Source organism: Pezoporus wallicus, unplaced genomic scaffold (genome assembly GCF_028554395.1).
Source record: "Pezoporus wallicus isolate ANWC-B61680 ecotype Strahan unplaced genomic scaffold, APGP_CSIRO_Pwel_v1 contig_227, whole genome shotgun sequence".
NCBI lineage: Eukaryota > Metazoa > Chordata > Aves > Psittaciformes > Psittacidae > Pezoporus > Pezoporus wallicus.
This window is the reverse complement of record NW_026635704.1, coordinates 9220835-9236370: the sequence shown is the minus strand read 5'-3', so window position 1 is coordinate 9236370 and position 15536 is coordinate 9220835. Positions and strand designations below refer to the sequence as shown.

General features: G+C 41.0%; 1 protein-coding gene across 10 annotated transcripts in view; it reads left to right on the top strand.

The window, feature by feature from the left end:
• Positions 1-2335: 2335 nt before the first annotated feature.
• TMEM241 (transmembrane protein 241) overlaps positions 2336-15536 on the top strand; it is a 56540-nt gene continuing 43339 nt past the window's right edge. For 9 of the 10 annotated variants that reach the window (XR_008970695.1, XR_008970696.1, XR_008970694.1 and 6 more), the window contains exons 1-5: positions 2360-2464; positions 4675-4721; positions 7237-7314; positions 11696-11777; positions 15019-15096. Coding sequence is in view for 3 of the 10 variants with exons in the window: in XM_057397625.1 (XP_057253608.1) it covers positions 2393-2464; positions 4675-4721; positions 7237-7314; positions 11696-11777; positions 15019-15096 (357 nt within the window). In the remaining 7 variants the exon portion in view is untranslated. Of the gene's footprint in view, positions 2465-4674; positions 4722-7236; positions 7315-11695; positions 11778-15018; positions 15097-15536 lie in introns of all 10 variants that reach the window. The other variant, XR_008970693.1, reaches the window with a different exon arrangement.

Sequence of the window (15536 nt, the reverse complement as noted above, 5' to 3'; positions counted from 1 at the left end):
AATGGGTTGCCCAAGGAAGTTGTGAATGCTCCATCTCTGGTGGTGTTCAAGGCCAGGTTGGACAGAGCCTTGGGTGACATGGTTTAGTGTGAGGTGTCCCTGCCCATGGCAGGGGGGTTGGAACTTGATGATCTTAAGGTCCTTTCCAGCCCTAACTATGCTATGATACTATGATTCTATGAAGAAATATTTTGTAAAATGACAACTAAACAAAGTAATTTGCCACACATTCACCTAACAATTCATCTCCTAATAAAAATAGTTAAAAATCTAGATAGAGCAGAAACTTAAATTCATATTACTCAAAATAATTACAAAGCTGTATAGCAATTACTTAATATGTAATTCAAATTAGTCATGATAAACAATACTGGCAGAAATGTATATCTTCATTCATAATCTCTTACTGTAAGTGGCTTACAAGAATGCAAACCTGCCTCTGCAGCTTACTGTAGGAAGATCCATCATCTTTGCCCAAGTCTCACAATTTTAACAAGAAATGCTGGAAGAAGCACAAAGAGAGAAATCACTGTAATATTTTCAACTAAAATGACATGTCACTAAAATAAAATGCCTAAAGTATTATGCTTACTTTGTAGATACTCTGTAGATACCTGTAAAGTTTTCTTATTCTTTTTTAAAGCTTTACAGGCTGAATGTTTGGCACAATGCAAAGTATTCCCTTGTTTGCAAAAACCACTCTTGACGTGCTTACATAAACATATGCTCTGTGAAGTGGAAATGCTGTATCACCCACCACACCATCTTTATCACATCCATTACAGTGGCACATCAGTGCCACTGATCTCTGTAGGCCTCAATGGACCAAACTTCTCAGCACTGGAAATCTGATGTCTGTTTTGGGCCACCTCCTTCCAGTCCATATGGGATTGTGTCTGTGCATGGGGTAGTTTAGATTGAATATTAGGAAAAACTTATTCTCAGAAAGGGTTGTCAAGCATTGGAACAGTGTGCCTAGGGAAATGGTGGAGTCACCACCCCTGGAGGTATTTAAAAGACATGTAAGTGGTTCTCGGGGCATGGTTAGTGGTGGACTTGGCAGTGCTAGGTTGACTGTTGGTTTTGGTAGTGTTAAGGGTCTTTTCCAGCCTCAATTATTGTATGATTTTTTTTGATTCTGTGATGGACCAAAACACTTGGAATTTGTTTTGGTACAGCAGAGACCACTGAGCTGTCAGTGCACTACTGACTTTCTTTTGAGGCTAAATGTAGCAGGTTAGTCAGGCTCACTTTATAGGCTGGAGTTGGACTCTGGTCTACTAGTTAGGGCCCCTCTCACTCCCGTTTAGGCATTGCTCAGCTCCTTGTTCATGCTGCTTTGCTCCATCCTCTAAAAATAGGGTGTACCTGTACAGAAGAGAGCCCTGGGCTTTTCATTACCTGAGCAAAGCCAAGATGAGAACAGCAGATAGGGACTGGCTAATACCAGATCTGGGAAGAACAAGGCTTACCTAGGCCATAATAAAAGAACATCCAGTAACCCTGCCTAGGTAGGGCAGGTCTTTCACTGCTTCTCAACTTCCCTGGGATGTTTCTTGCTTACTCATCACTGATGAATCACAAAATGGTTTGGGTTGGAAGGGACCTTAAAACTCATCCAGTTCCAACCCTTTCCATGGGCAGGGACACCTTCCACTAGACCATGCTGCTCCAAGCCCCATCCAACCTGGCTTTGAACACTGCCAGGGATGGGGCAGTCACAGCTTCTCTGGGCAACCTGTGCCAGCACCTCAGCACTCTCACAGGGAAAAACTTCTTCCTTACATCTACTCTAAATCTCCCCCCTTTCAGTTTAAAGCCATTCTTCCTTGTCCTGTCCTTACATGACCTTTTAAGAAGTCCTTCTCCCGATTTCCTGTAGCCCCTGTTTAGATACTGGAAGCTGCTCTGAACTGTCATTTGGAGCCTTCTCATCTCCAGGCCAAATAAGCCCAATTCTCTCACCCAGTTTTCACAGCAAAGGTGCTCCAGCCCTCTGATCATCTTCTTGGCCCTGCCCTGGACTTGCTCCACACCCATCCTGTGTTGGGGATCCCAGAGCTGAAGCCAGTACTGCAGGTGGGGTCTCGTGAGTGGAACAGATGGGGAGAATCATCTCCTTCGACCTGCTGGTCATGCTCCTTTTGACGCAGCCCAGCACACGGTTGTTTTCTGGGCTGCTACCGCACACTGTCGGGTCATGTCCGACTTTCCATGCTCAGTATCCCAAACCCTTCCCCGCGGGGCCGCTGCGAGGCGGCAGCACCGGCCCTTTAAGGAGGCGGTGCCGGCCGCGGGGTCCCGATTCCCGTTGGTGCTACGTGTCGCTGCGATGGCCGCCGCCAGCCGGACTTGCGTGCAGGGGCGTTCGCGGCTGGGCGAGCGGTGACAGATGTATCTGAAGAGGCCGGCGGGTGGCCTCGCTTTCTGCCTCTTCTACCTGGCGTCCTGTTTCACCAACAAGGTGAGGGACGGCGGGGAGCTGCCCCCTTCTTCCCCAGCATCGGAGGGACCAGGGCAGGGAGAGGCGGAGGGGATGCGGGGCGCTGGGGAGTCTCTCCGCTGTAGCGGTAGTAGGGGGATGCGTCTGCGGTCAGTGCTGGGACACAGGAGGAGGAGGAAAAGGAGGAGGGACTGTATCCTCTTCTTGCCCTGCCCTCCTCAGGGAGAGCCGGCGGAGGAGGTCTGCCGGCTAGTGAAGCCTTCCCCCTGGCACCTTAGACCAAATGCGCGCCACAGTGTGCGCTCCAAGTTGAAGAATGGCATGTTTAGGGGAGAAAGGGGGGTAATATATCATTCAAACGAATGAAATGTTAGCTATAGAGCCTGAAATTACTCTGCTTTGAAAGCGCTGATGAGGCTGGATAGTTACTGCAGCTACTGAAAGCACAGCCATTCCCCAAGAGATCTATTAACAATAATATCAAGTATACAAGGGAAAAATGTGAGATACTCAAATTGTTATAGCAGCAGTGAAACAAATGTTAACTTCCACAGACTCTTTTACAGTTTAATTAACCTGCAAATTAAGGACAAGAAATTTTGTTTTCCACTGTGCAACTTAATTGCCCACTGGTATTGCTGAAATGTCTAAGTAGGAGAAGTAGGCTGAAGATGGCCACATTGTGGATAAAGTTGCATGGTTTAAACATAGCCATAGAGTGAGCAGTTTTTTCACTCTGGGAGGAGGAGATAAGGTAATAACCACTCCTTGCTGTCCTATTTATCAGAGAGTGTGTCTGTGTTTCTGGTGCAGATTTCCGAAAGAAAAGATGTTTTTGAAGCAATCGAGGTATGGATATTCTGAGGGAGAGTTAGAAAACAGTAGTATTTTAGAAGTGAAAATAAAATCTTATATGAGCATTGGCCACTGGTTTCTGTACCAAGGTATGCTTGCCATTAAGGACACCCAGACGTAGGCTGAAGTCCAGACGTGAAGCAAAGTTTCTAGGGAGAGGTAGCACACTTGATTTGACAGACTGCTAGGAGCAGTGATTAGTTGAACAGAGAGAGGCTAGAAAAGCTGCCAGATTGCATTGTACGTTGGAAAAGGTTTAACTGCACTTGAGAGGAAATTGGAGGGACTTTAACATAGGGCATCCATTTTCAAACCTGAATGGAGGTTTTACTGTATTAAAGTTAAAAATAGCCAGAATGTAGACCATTCAGTTGTTGCAGGTGGTTTGTAAACACAAGAACGAGTATGAACATGCACAGATATATTGTCCTGATTTAAAACCCAGGTGGCAGTTCTGCCAAATGTATGTATAATATGATCCGTTGTGAACCAGCAACCCCTATCTCTGTATATTGATGCCAGCTTTTTAGTGACACTCACCACACCTAAAAGCAGGATCTTGCAAGCTGCTCAGCACAGTTTCTTCTCTGTTGAAAGCTTTCAGCTTCTTCTTTCACTGTTGAGAGCTTGTGCTGGCTCCTGGAAGGGGTGGCAAGTACCTTTCCTTTCCTCTGAAGAAGCTTCAGCCTTCTTCTCCTTTGCACAAATAGTATTTATATACTTCATTACGAGAAGCTGTTAGATCCTGATACACATATTGAAAGGCATATATATTTCTGCCTCATATTTGCATATATACATATATAGTGGGAAAATACACTGGTACCCATATGCCCAGACCCTGACAAAGCATGCTAAAACAATGACAGAGAGGCTTTACTTCTTTCCTCCCATATATTACATCTCCACAGAGCTTTTTGGGCTGCTTAATATTTTACACAAAATAGTGTGTGAACAGAGTGTCAGGTCTGTAAGATAAATTAATCAGGAGACAAATATAATAAGATTGATTCTGCCAAAGTTTGCCCCTGTGGTACGATATGATTTTAGTTGAAAACTGCTTGTGTCTTTTTGTTTCTGTTAATCGTTTTCTCATTCAATGTGATGCATGGAATGTGCTCAGAAAGAGCATTTTGGCAGGTAGCCTTCTCTCTGTTGTTCAGTGTGTCTACTCTGCACCCCATGATCTTTGGTGTCTGCTGCCTTCCACAGTGACTGGGGCAGCATCCAGCAGTTCCAGCATTGGAAGAGAAATAACTGATTTTTTGTTTTGTCTTTTTAATTTAGTAAAAACTGTTTGTTTTGTTGCTCTTGTGATTGTTGATGTTATAAGCTGGAGGTGCTTGATGTCCATTAATTTGGTATTTGTTTTCCAGTATGTCCTGTCTGTCCTGCAATTTACCTACCCTACCCTTTTTCAAGGGTAAGTATTGTTTTAAGAATACAGTTGTTTGGAAAATTACTTCAATCAGTAAATATCTTGCTGTTCCATGCTGAAGCTAACTTTCTTATCTCTTGTCATTACTGGCTTTTGCTGTCTAGAGAACATACTTCACGAAGCCTTAGTAAAGCATTCATTAATGTGTCCTGGTTAGTTTTTAAACACCACAGTGGTGGTGTAATTAAGATAGGCTTTCTCATTTCCCGTTTTTCTGAAAGTCTTGTGCTTCAGCGTAGAGAAGTTGCAATTAGAGTACTGCCTGTCTTCTTTGGAGATGGCACTCGTGGATAATGTGCAGCTTGCTGTGTTAATGAAAACTGACCTTAAACCCATATTTAGGCATACACATACCATGTTGCTTATTTTCATGCTTAGCCTTTGTAACTCTGCATTACAAGTTGCTGTCATATCTTAATGATCATGGTGAGAAATGTAACAGTTTGCTAAGTATACATCAGTGCTGTTAATAATTTGTGAGACATTTACTTAAAGTTTAGCCTCTTAATTTTAAGACTTTCCCCATTTGTTCTTTTGAGATAATGGTAAAAATCTGCAGACACTGGATATCTTTAATTCCTTTACTGATGCTTAACATGGCTTATATTTTTGTCTGACTTGCAGCATCAGGACTGCAGTCAGCTCTAGGAATGATTGCCTGAGGAATCTCTGTTTTCTTTGAGTGTATTCAGCTCTATTAAATGTAGAGCTGTGTGTCAATGAATGCTTTGACACACCCACACAGAGACTGTCTCTTGGACAAGGCTTTTATCATATGGGGAGAGGGTTTTGAGTAATGTGTGTAAACTACACGTGTTGTAAATCAACAGCAAAAAAAGCACACTTCAGTGGCAAGCAACTTCTTTATGGTATCTGTGTTGCCACAGTTGCTTCCTTTTTCTGTTATTTGGAAATGCTTCTCAGCATCTTAGTATTTTTCCATGAGTTCTGGCTTTTAAAAGTGATCTTTCCTTAATAATAGTCTCAGCTGCACTTTCATTTAGAGCTATGACAGATGAACAAAGGAGGAAAAGAATGTTTTTCTCGGTTCATGCTGTTACTGTTCATTGCCATTGTTTTTGTTCCCTCTGTGATCTAAGAGTATATTGCATAGTGCTAAGCATCTGGAACTTCAACTTCTGTCCTTAAAACCTGAGGCAAGAGGAAATCCTTCACAGTAGAGTTGATGGGAATTCATCACTGGCTTTGTTTAGAGCATAGTCAAGCTTGCAGCAAACATCAAAGATACCTGGCTTCTAAGCTCTCGTATGCTCCTCATCTAAAAAGGTGAAGTGAGCTGTGATAGTAGCATTGAATATTCATCATACCCATGTGGTCAATGAGCTTGCTCTTCTCTGACACTGTCCAACTGTATGTAATACAACATAGAATGAATGTTTGTTTATTTGCATGTGTGTGAGATTTTGAATTATTGCTTAAGTACGTTGCAATGAATGGGAATACTAAATAAACCCACTTCTACACCTATCACAAATATTGATGTGATTTAATACTGTAATACAGTATCTGTGTTTGAATGATGCTAGATGTTTAAGGATTTTTACCTGAGAAGCATGAAACACCTCTCTGAAAACCACTGGCTTAAGGGAAGCAAGCTAATAACTTATTTTAAAGATTTTAAAAAAAAAATAATCAGTATGCATCATCAGTCATTTTAAGTTATCTGCAAGCATTTCTAAGGCCTCAAATATTTCCATAATAAACTAAGGAACACCCTTATGGTAGGATAAATCATTATATAGATAAGTCAATGCAGAATGTGTGTAATTGTTTTATACCTTCCCAGTGATAACACCTCAGTATTGTGGTTTACATTGCAAAGTTTTCTGGCTGTAAAGTTTCCTCTAGAGGTTCTGAATCAGAGGCTCATGCAGCATAGTGATGTTAATGTTGATGACACTTGACTTGGTGCTTGCTATACAAGATGTGTCTGTGGAGGGAAAGCTGGCTGAGTTGGAGGGATTTTGTAATCTAAGACCATGTGGAGTCATAGAGCTAATGCTTGAAACTACTAGGACTATACATGTCATCCTTGAGGTTTATTACTTCAGCTGAAGCGAGTCTTTGAATCCTGAAATCGTGTTTATTTGTTCTAACAATAAGAGTTTATGTCTAAAAGATAGTCATCTCTTGTCACACATCTTCAGATCAAGATCATGGCTTTAACATCACTATTATTATTGTAAACCATGTGTGGGAAGAGATGGTAAAGTCAGTAACATGACTAAGGTAACGGGTAAATTTACAAAACATTTGAAACAGGAAGTGGAAGCACCTGAGTATTATAAAATTTGGAGGAAATGAAGGCCCACAAAACCAGAAGATTCAAAGGGGAATTTTGACATCCCTGGCAGCCTAGAGAAATAGCAAATAACTGGAGTCATGTTGCGCTGTGGGAAATTCTGTGGATTCTAAACTCATGTTCTATGTGGATAAAAAAAGCAAATAATTCAGAGGTGCTGTGTTGTTTTTATTTCAGGTGGCAGACGTTAGTGGGTGGACTTCTGCTTCATGTCTCCTGGAAGCTGGGCTGGGTGGAGATAAACTTGTGTTCAAGGTACTGTGGGGTTTTCAGTATCTGCTAAATACTTATTTTCTGTATCTGGGTTATGACATAGTTAAGTTGGTTGTGGAAGTTACTAACTTGCTAAAATATAAGTCAGGAGGTGTGTATGTGTTCTGCTTCACAGGCATAGGAGAGATCTTGTGTTTTAGTCTAGTGAATGTTCAATGACATGCACCTCAGCTGATTACTACTGTAAAGTGGATTCAGTTTCACCTTGGGAAGACAAAGCCTTGGTCAAAAAATAACAGACATTAGTGAAAACTATAAAGGTAGCTTATCCAACTGTCTGTCCACATGTCTCCCCTGGATTATTTATAGTATTTTAAGAGAAACCTTGGTTGAGAGCATACCCTTTCCGAAAACTTCAGTGCAGTGAAGTCCATAAATGTGGTCTGCCTTTTTCTGTGAGAGCTGTGTCCCATAAATAGGTATCATTCACTCTTGCCTTACTCTAGCATTTATTACCGCACAGCAAGAGCAGCTGCTGCAGTACAGGATTGATATAATAATCAAACTCCAAATTAAAAGGTGTTTTATGGCAAAGATTATCTGCTTGAACTGTGGCAACTCAGAAGAATCTTCCAGCATACTGTACTATCCATTCTGCGGTACGGAATGTGGTGTATCTTTTTACTTTTGCAGAAATAGTATAATTTAGAAGATGTATGCCCACAGCAGTTTTTCAATTGCCATCTCTGGAGATACTAAGAGCTTTACTAGACAATGACCTGAGTAATGTGACTTGATTCTGAAGCTGGGGTGGTGATTGGACTAGATGGCTGCCAGAGTTGCCTTCTAAGTAACTTTTTTCAGTGATTCTGTGTTAGCAACTGGTGGACTCTCTGTTTGGGATTCAGATGGTTGGCTTGCAAAACTCAATCTCCTGATTTGTGGTGAAATCTACATGTATTTCAGAAGAGCCAGGCTGTGTTCTGTTTTCATGTCCATGCAAGTGACTACATCACCACTGAAACTTACGTGAAGTTGCAAATAGAAACAGAATTTTGCTTCTTATCTCTTACCTGTAGTGCAGATAAAATGAGGATGTTGGTGTAAAAGCTGCCAGGGGTATTGGTAGAGTAAGGATTAGGGTCCAACCCTTGCTTTAGTGGCAGTTATTGCGATGCATACTGTTATCAAATGCATATTATTGATGCAGACTGTGGCTTCGTCAGAACAGTCTAAAAGAATACAGCCATCAGTAATGTCCTTTCTAGTTCAACTTCTCATCACTATTTTTGCTTTAAACTATGAAACTAAAAAAGTTAGAAGTTAAAATCTTTTTTCAGATTCAGAAGGTTTTTTTTTTGTTTTTTTTTTTCAAAACTTGGAGGACATTGAAGGAAACATAGACAAGAAAAACTTTTTTACCGTTGAGGAGGATGTTTTTATTTAAGAAAAGCTTTTGTGAAAAATTAGTTCGTGTTTTGACAGTGGAGATTTCAGGCCACTAGATGTCAGCACACTGTAGGAAAAGTGATTTAAATACATCTTGAGAAACCGCTTTATTAGTTTAGCCAGTACAGAATTCCTGTTCTAGAACAGAGTGAATGAAATCACCAGAATTAATTGACATGTTTTGGCTATAATTCAGCCAAATACTTATGCATGAGTTTAAACCCGTCTTTATTCAGAAGAATTAGGATCATGCATTAATGCTTTGCTGAACTGGGCTTGTAGCATGTATCTGTGGTTTAAAAAGAAAAAAACAACCACGAAAACCCAACAACCAAACCCCAACTAAACAATAAAATTCCCAACAAACAAGCAAACATAATGTCTCAAAGCTTCTGTTTATCACTCCCTCTCAACTCTTTCCCCTTCCAAAGGTGATTTTTCTTAGCACTACCACCGGGATAAGGACATTTCCAACCCCCCCCTTAGTGAATATTGGTCTGTGAATCTTTCTGTTCATTGGGGTTTGGGGGGGTGGGGTGGAGGGGGGGTGTGTATGTGCAGGATACTTATGATATCTGGTCCCCAGTCTTGTCATGCTTCAAATAAGAAACTGTCACCCATTTGTTTATTTCCACAAGGTGTCAGCGTTTTTGTCATGTGGACTCATCTCGTATGCTTCTTGAGCCAGTTCAGGTTATGTAAGGGCCTCAGCAGAATTATCACCTAGAGATCATCACCCTTTTGTCTAAAGTCTGGAATTAAATTAACAAATTAAAACATATTGCTTAGAGTAATTTCTCTTGGGTCTTGTGGATGTCCTGGTTTTCATCTGTTTTCCCCTGGTCCTCCCAGCTGTAAGGGACTGTCACCATCGTTGTTGCTTCTAAAGGCTGAATGGTGACCATCTGCAAAACTTGTATCCAAAGCAAGGGCTCTGTGGAGCTTTGAGGAGTGCATGTAGCATCTGCATAATGCTTCCAGCACCACAATCTGCTGCACTAATCCTTGTAAGGCACGTTAGTCTTATGTGTTCTGGTTGGCATTTCTTGTAGTGCTGAATTTTCCCCCTGGCTAAGCAGCAGCTCAGAGCCTTGCTTGAACCAAAGCTCCGAAGTGTGGTTTGGGGGAACCTATCCCTTGACTTTAGTGGCTTTTGAATCTAACCCTACAACCACAGCTCGTCAGTTCTTTTATGTCAGTGAGCTTTTTTGTTTTTCATGTACATCGCTGTATTGCCAACATAAAAAGCTACTAATTGGTTTACATACAAAGACAGATTGTTGGTGCTGACACATTACATCAACCATCCATGCATTCTTTTTCAGTCCTTAAATTCCCACTTGGCAGCATAAAATTCTACCCTTACATCATGGAAAAAACATCTGAAATCTTTTTCCATGACACTTCACAGTACTGCATTGGAAATGAAGGCATGTTTGGGATTCCTAGACTTTAGTGGTTGGGAACATGAAAGAGTGATATTTTTATGTTCTGAATGAAAATTTGGTTTTCAGCGTGTGTTCCTTTCATCTTCCCAGCCCTTCTTTCTTTTTGTCTATTCTCCTTTCTTCCATTTGTGGAAGTTCCAATAAGGTGTAAGTATTCTGTTGGTGTCTTATGTGAACTTGCTGGTAATGAGGTATGAGAGTTTTAGATCCTGGTTTTAGTGAAATTCCAGTTAAGTCAATAACCTTAAAAGGAACAGTGTTCTTATACAAAATTACAGTGGCTACCCCAAAAAAAAACAGAACAAATATCTATGTTGGTAAAAGTATTTAAAGATTACTCTATTTTTGTGACCTTGGGTTTTTTATCAGGTATCTTAGAAAATTATTTTTTAAAAAGAAAAAAAGAAATGTGGTATTTAGGTTTTTTCTTGTCTGTGTTTACATTAATTTTGGGTATGTTTTATCTTTATCCGGACTGTTCTGATTTCATTGTTTAGTCATCTATTTTTCTTGTATTCATGAAGTGTGGTAGTGTAGCAGAACCTATATTTACATTTTAACTCTTACACTAGTTGGAAGTGTAATCCAAATTAAGGAATTACAAAGCAGTTTGGTTTCATTCTGAGAACCAGTATTATTCATTAATGTTTTCTTGACTTTAATGCTTGGGAAGACTGAATAGAGGTAGCAGTGTCTTCAGTTCTGAGAAGCATTTGGATCAGGCCTTTAGATCATTGCTACTCCTTTCCTCCCTTGCTCAAAATCTTACATTATTCTGTCTGAAATTTACCACCTACCTGATCCCTTTTTCCCTTTAAGTAACAAGATCAAAAACCAAAAAGTGCAAATTCTGAAGCTCCTTCTCAGAACTGAAAGCTGGCCCTGCTGCAGTAACCATGGATTAAAAAAATAACAATAATAATCAGATCAATCTGATGACTTCATCCCTCCATTAGTTGTCAGACTGCCTCTAGGAGTTTGGCTTAGTTGAGGGAGCATCATTAGGAAATCTCAAGAGATATGCTTCCACAGAGACAATCTGACCTTTAGGAAGAATCTCTTTTTAAATCTGGCTGAAAAATGAATGTGTGGGTGGGGAAATGTATTTCTACATTGTGAAAATGTGTGCTGTCTGTGCGAGTGCGCTATTTTGTCTTCATTTGCCAGTTTTTCTTCCTTTTACAGCACATCAAGGAAATTAGTTGAAATTTCTGTCCCTTAAAACCAGTAGGAATAATTGCTGTGAAACAAACAATTTCACGGGGAGAGAAGCCAAGGAAAGAGTTAAAGAAAGAAAATATATCTGTAAATCGCTCTAATCCAGTGTTAGATGAAGTGATTCATTTCTGTCTCAGGATTCTTTAGTAAATGGGAGGAATACTGAACACTCAGACGATGAATTCAATATGCACATCTTTTAAATTCATGTACATATGTATGTATTATTATATTCCTTGCAAGCAACTGTTGCTGGCTGTATGTAAACAGAATGTGGTGAAGTAATGGGATTTTAATTATTTCCACAGGTCTGAAATCCTGTCGTGGCTTCCTGCTTCAGTACTTTTTGTGGGCATTATTTATGCTGGCTCTAGGGCACTGTCTAGATTGGTAAGAAACACACAAGTAGAAGTCAGTTCTTTATTACATCTAATTTATGAGCAAAGAACATTCCCTTCATACAAGGTGTTTAATGGTGTTCCTCTGTTGGGGGAAAGAAGGAAGGAGGGGTTTAAGTAATACATACACTGTTAATGGTGCTAGAGCAGTGATCCCATCCTACAAAGTGCAGAGCAGTATCAAAAAACACCTCTGTGATGGTCCATAGCACTCAGCATCTCTCCAGAGTGCTTGGTGTTTTGCAGAGTAGATCATCAGTTGCATGAATTGTGCAAGTGCGGAGGAAGCTGAAGAAGTTACTGGCTGTAAGTTTTCAAGAGGGGGACTGGGGCTGTGGGATCTGTAGGAAATCCTTCCAGAAGGATGAAGACCATTTCAGTGATTTTGATGCTTTACAGGATTTGAAAAAATAAATTGAAAGTTCAAAAGGTATTATGGAAAGGGTTAGATTAATCAGGTTTATGATCCATTTGAATCAACAGTAACCTACTAAGTGTTCAATGGATATGCTGAATTGAAGTTGAATGCTTTTTACTTAAATTATACAGTCTTTTGTGGGAAAAAAATGGTGACATGAATTTTTGAAAACGAGCAATTTTTTACTGCTGCTATGCAGTCTGCAAGGCCAGATTCTGCACTAGTTCCCTTCTGCATTCTGTCAATGCATCTTAATCTAATACCAGAGCCAGCTTGCTCTTGCCAGCTCCTAAACCGAATGGAGGATCAGAAGGGAATTTTTGCCAATATTTTGCTTGTAGTCATCCCTTGAACTTCCCAGTGGAGAGATAGGGCAGAAAAAGGCAGGTCTTTGTCCTCACAAGTCTGGGGGCCTCATCTTGGACCCAAGTGGACCAATCTTCAGAAATCACAGGCATATGCTCAGTAGCCCCATGCCTCCAGATTAGCTTTGCTTCAGGGTGATTGCATTTGCTTCCTCTTGGTTCCTTGTCAAAACAAGTTCTATTGGGCTCCTCTGGTGTAAACTGAGCAAAGATCCCTAACGAAAGCCCTGCCTGGAAACAGCAGTAAAGCCTTGGCAGCGGCGTCTTTTCTGCCTGCTCACCTGGGAGGTGGAGGAGGGATGTGTCACATCTTCTCTGCTATTTCTTCTTATTTCCTAGTCATCCCTTAAGCTACCTGTCTCCCTCCTGTCCCTGCTCAGGTCATTCAAGAGTGAGATGTACTGGAGTGGCAGAGGGGCTGTGAATGGTTTTGACTTACATCCCAAACCTTTCTTAAGGAGGTTATATCCCAAAGCTTTTTTAAGGAGCATCTCCCATTTCTGAATGGCTTCTTGTTGTACATGAATAGGGATTTAGAGGCCTAATTCTGTGGCCATTTTAGGAGGAAAGACAAAAGCACAAGTTGTCTTAGGCCGTAGTTAAGTAATGCCTTGTGCTGGGGCTAAATTCAATCCTGCAGGTAAGCTTTAATTACAGTAACTTCGTGTACAACAGTTTTGTGACACAGTGAGAAGGAAAATGAACTCTTCCAATTTTGCACCTGAATAGGTTCACCTTAGCAGCGTATTTTTGAATTAAGTGGGTTTATTGCTAAAGCAGAAAGTATGTGTACTTTTTTGATCAAATCCAGGGAGGCCCACCTTCAGACATTCCTGTACACTGGCAGGGCTACAATCTTAAATCTCTGTTCGTGCCTCTCCCTAGAGGTGCTGGCAGTCTCCCCTGCCCAGGAGTTCAGGGCTGGAACTGGAGGAGGAGGGCTTAGCTCCGGATTGTGATGCACTAACAAAAGTATGCAGAGCTGTGATGGGAGGTTTGTACAGAGTCTGTTCTCCCTACCTGCCCAACCAGTAAACCTTTCTTTTTGTAAGCATTAAGCCCACTCACAAATTTAAGAAATACTCACATCAAAGGCAACAGACATATGGAGAAGGTTAACTGGGCTGCGCAAACCGGAGCCATTGTTGGCTCCAAAACACGTTTGGATGAGCCAAAAGCAAGGGGGAGGAAAATAAAACCCAACAGATTGGCTTCACAAAAGGAAGAATGTAAACTGTGCTGTCAACTTTCCTTGGGTATGGTTATTTCTTGTATTTCCTATTATTGTATCATGCTCAGAATGCTTATGTTAGATACTTCTGGGTTTATGTTCTTAGTCATCCAGCAACGGGGTTGGGAATTGGTTTTCAGAACCAGTGAATCTGGGGCTGACAACTTCATGCCAGCTGTGTTTGTGTGATTTCCTTGCTAATTTAGAGGTGTTAAAAGTTATCTTGGTGCAACTGTTGTGTTTATGGATCCATCCCAGTTGTCATTAAACTTAAAATGGTTAATTAGCAATGCTTATCTGTCTTTGTGGGAAAGAAAGGAAAAATCCAGAAAATACAGATTTCAGAATGCATAGCCAAATTTAAGAGGTATTTGCTGTTTGTTCCACCTGAAAAGGCATGGGCATCACTGAGAAATTAACTCATTCTCTACTCACATAATTTAAATACTGTACACAAGCAGGGAAATAGTGCTTCCTAAAGCTGCCATAGTCTTTAGATTATCTTAATCGGAGCAGAGAATTGCTTGTTTCAACTGTTTGAGAGACCATGGATCTGATTTGGAGGAAGTATTATGAACCAGTAATTCTGGTTGGGTTTGCCTAGGGCAATGGGTGGTTGATTCATTATTGTTATCACTGAGGTTTGTTTCTTAATGATTTCATGTTGGGATGGTGTCCAGATACCTCAGTGGGTAGAATTTTGCCATCACTTGTGTATGAACTGTTATATCTCTACTCTAATTTTGGGCAGCTCTTCCTAGCAGTAACTGAAAGCAATCACCTAAAATCATCTTGCCTGTAATTCTGTTGCTAGGAGTCAGACTGTATTCTTAGGAGCAGTAGACAGAGATGGGAAAACTAATGAGAACCATTTACTGTGGAGGCTGCAGATATTTGAACAGAGAGGCAAAACTAGAGGCACAAACCTGGAGCAAATCTCACTGTGTGGTAGTTGCATACAAGCAAACTGGCTGAGCACTCAGAAGTGGGAGAAGCAGCAAGTAGAGTCTGTGTTGAAAGATGCCTGTGCCATGTAAGAGCAATTGGAATGGCTCTAAGTCACTTTTAGGAGATGTTGTGTGGGTTTACAGCTCAAAAAACGGAAACAAACCCCAAAACCACAAGCATGTGGGACAGCTGTCCCTTAGAGGGGTGCCTCTTCCTGTGTGTGTGACTGTTGTGGTTTGATTTGGGCATTTTTCTTCTCTCCCAATGGCAGCCAATCCCAGTGTTCCTCACCGTGCACAGCGCGTCAGAAGTTATAACTTATGGGTTCCAGAAGTTTGTGCAGAAAGAGGTAACTGATCTATTAATTGACACATTCAAGGTATCCCCTGTGATATAACTGCCACATAGCAAACCACCTGATTTCTTTTAATCTGGGCATTAGTGCCATGTGCTTTCCTGATCTTGCAGTGATAGCTAGTCATTAATGAGACCGAGAGAGCTTTGCTCTTGACAAGTATTTCTGTTGGTGTTTTGTTTTCCCCTTCCGTTGATGAAACTTTGCAAATATGTATCACCAGTTTGATCTGCATTTTTAAGACTGGCTTGGTCCTGCTTGTTTTTCCCTTTTGAAAATTAATATCCACCCTCTCTCATGCCCCATGTCAGATTATCTTTGAGCTGAGAGGGAGGAGGCCTGGGTCTCTAGATCTAACCAGTATATCTAGTGTATTGTATGATTATAGATAGATCGCAGCTCTACATGAAATGCAGGAATAACAGTGCATTTCT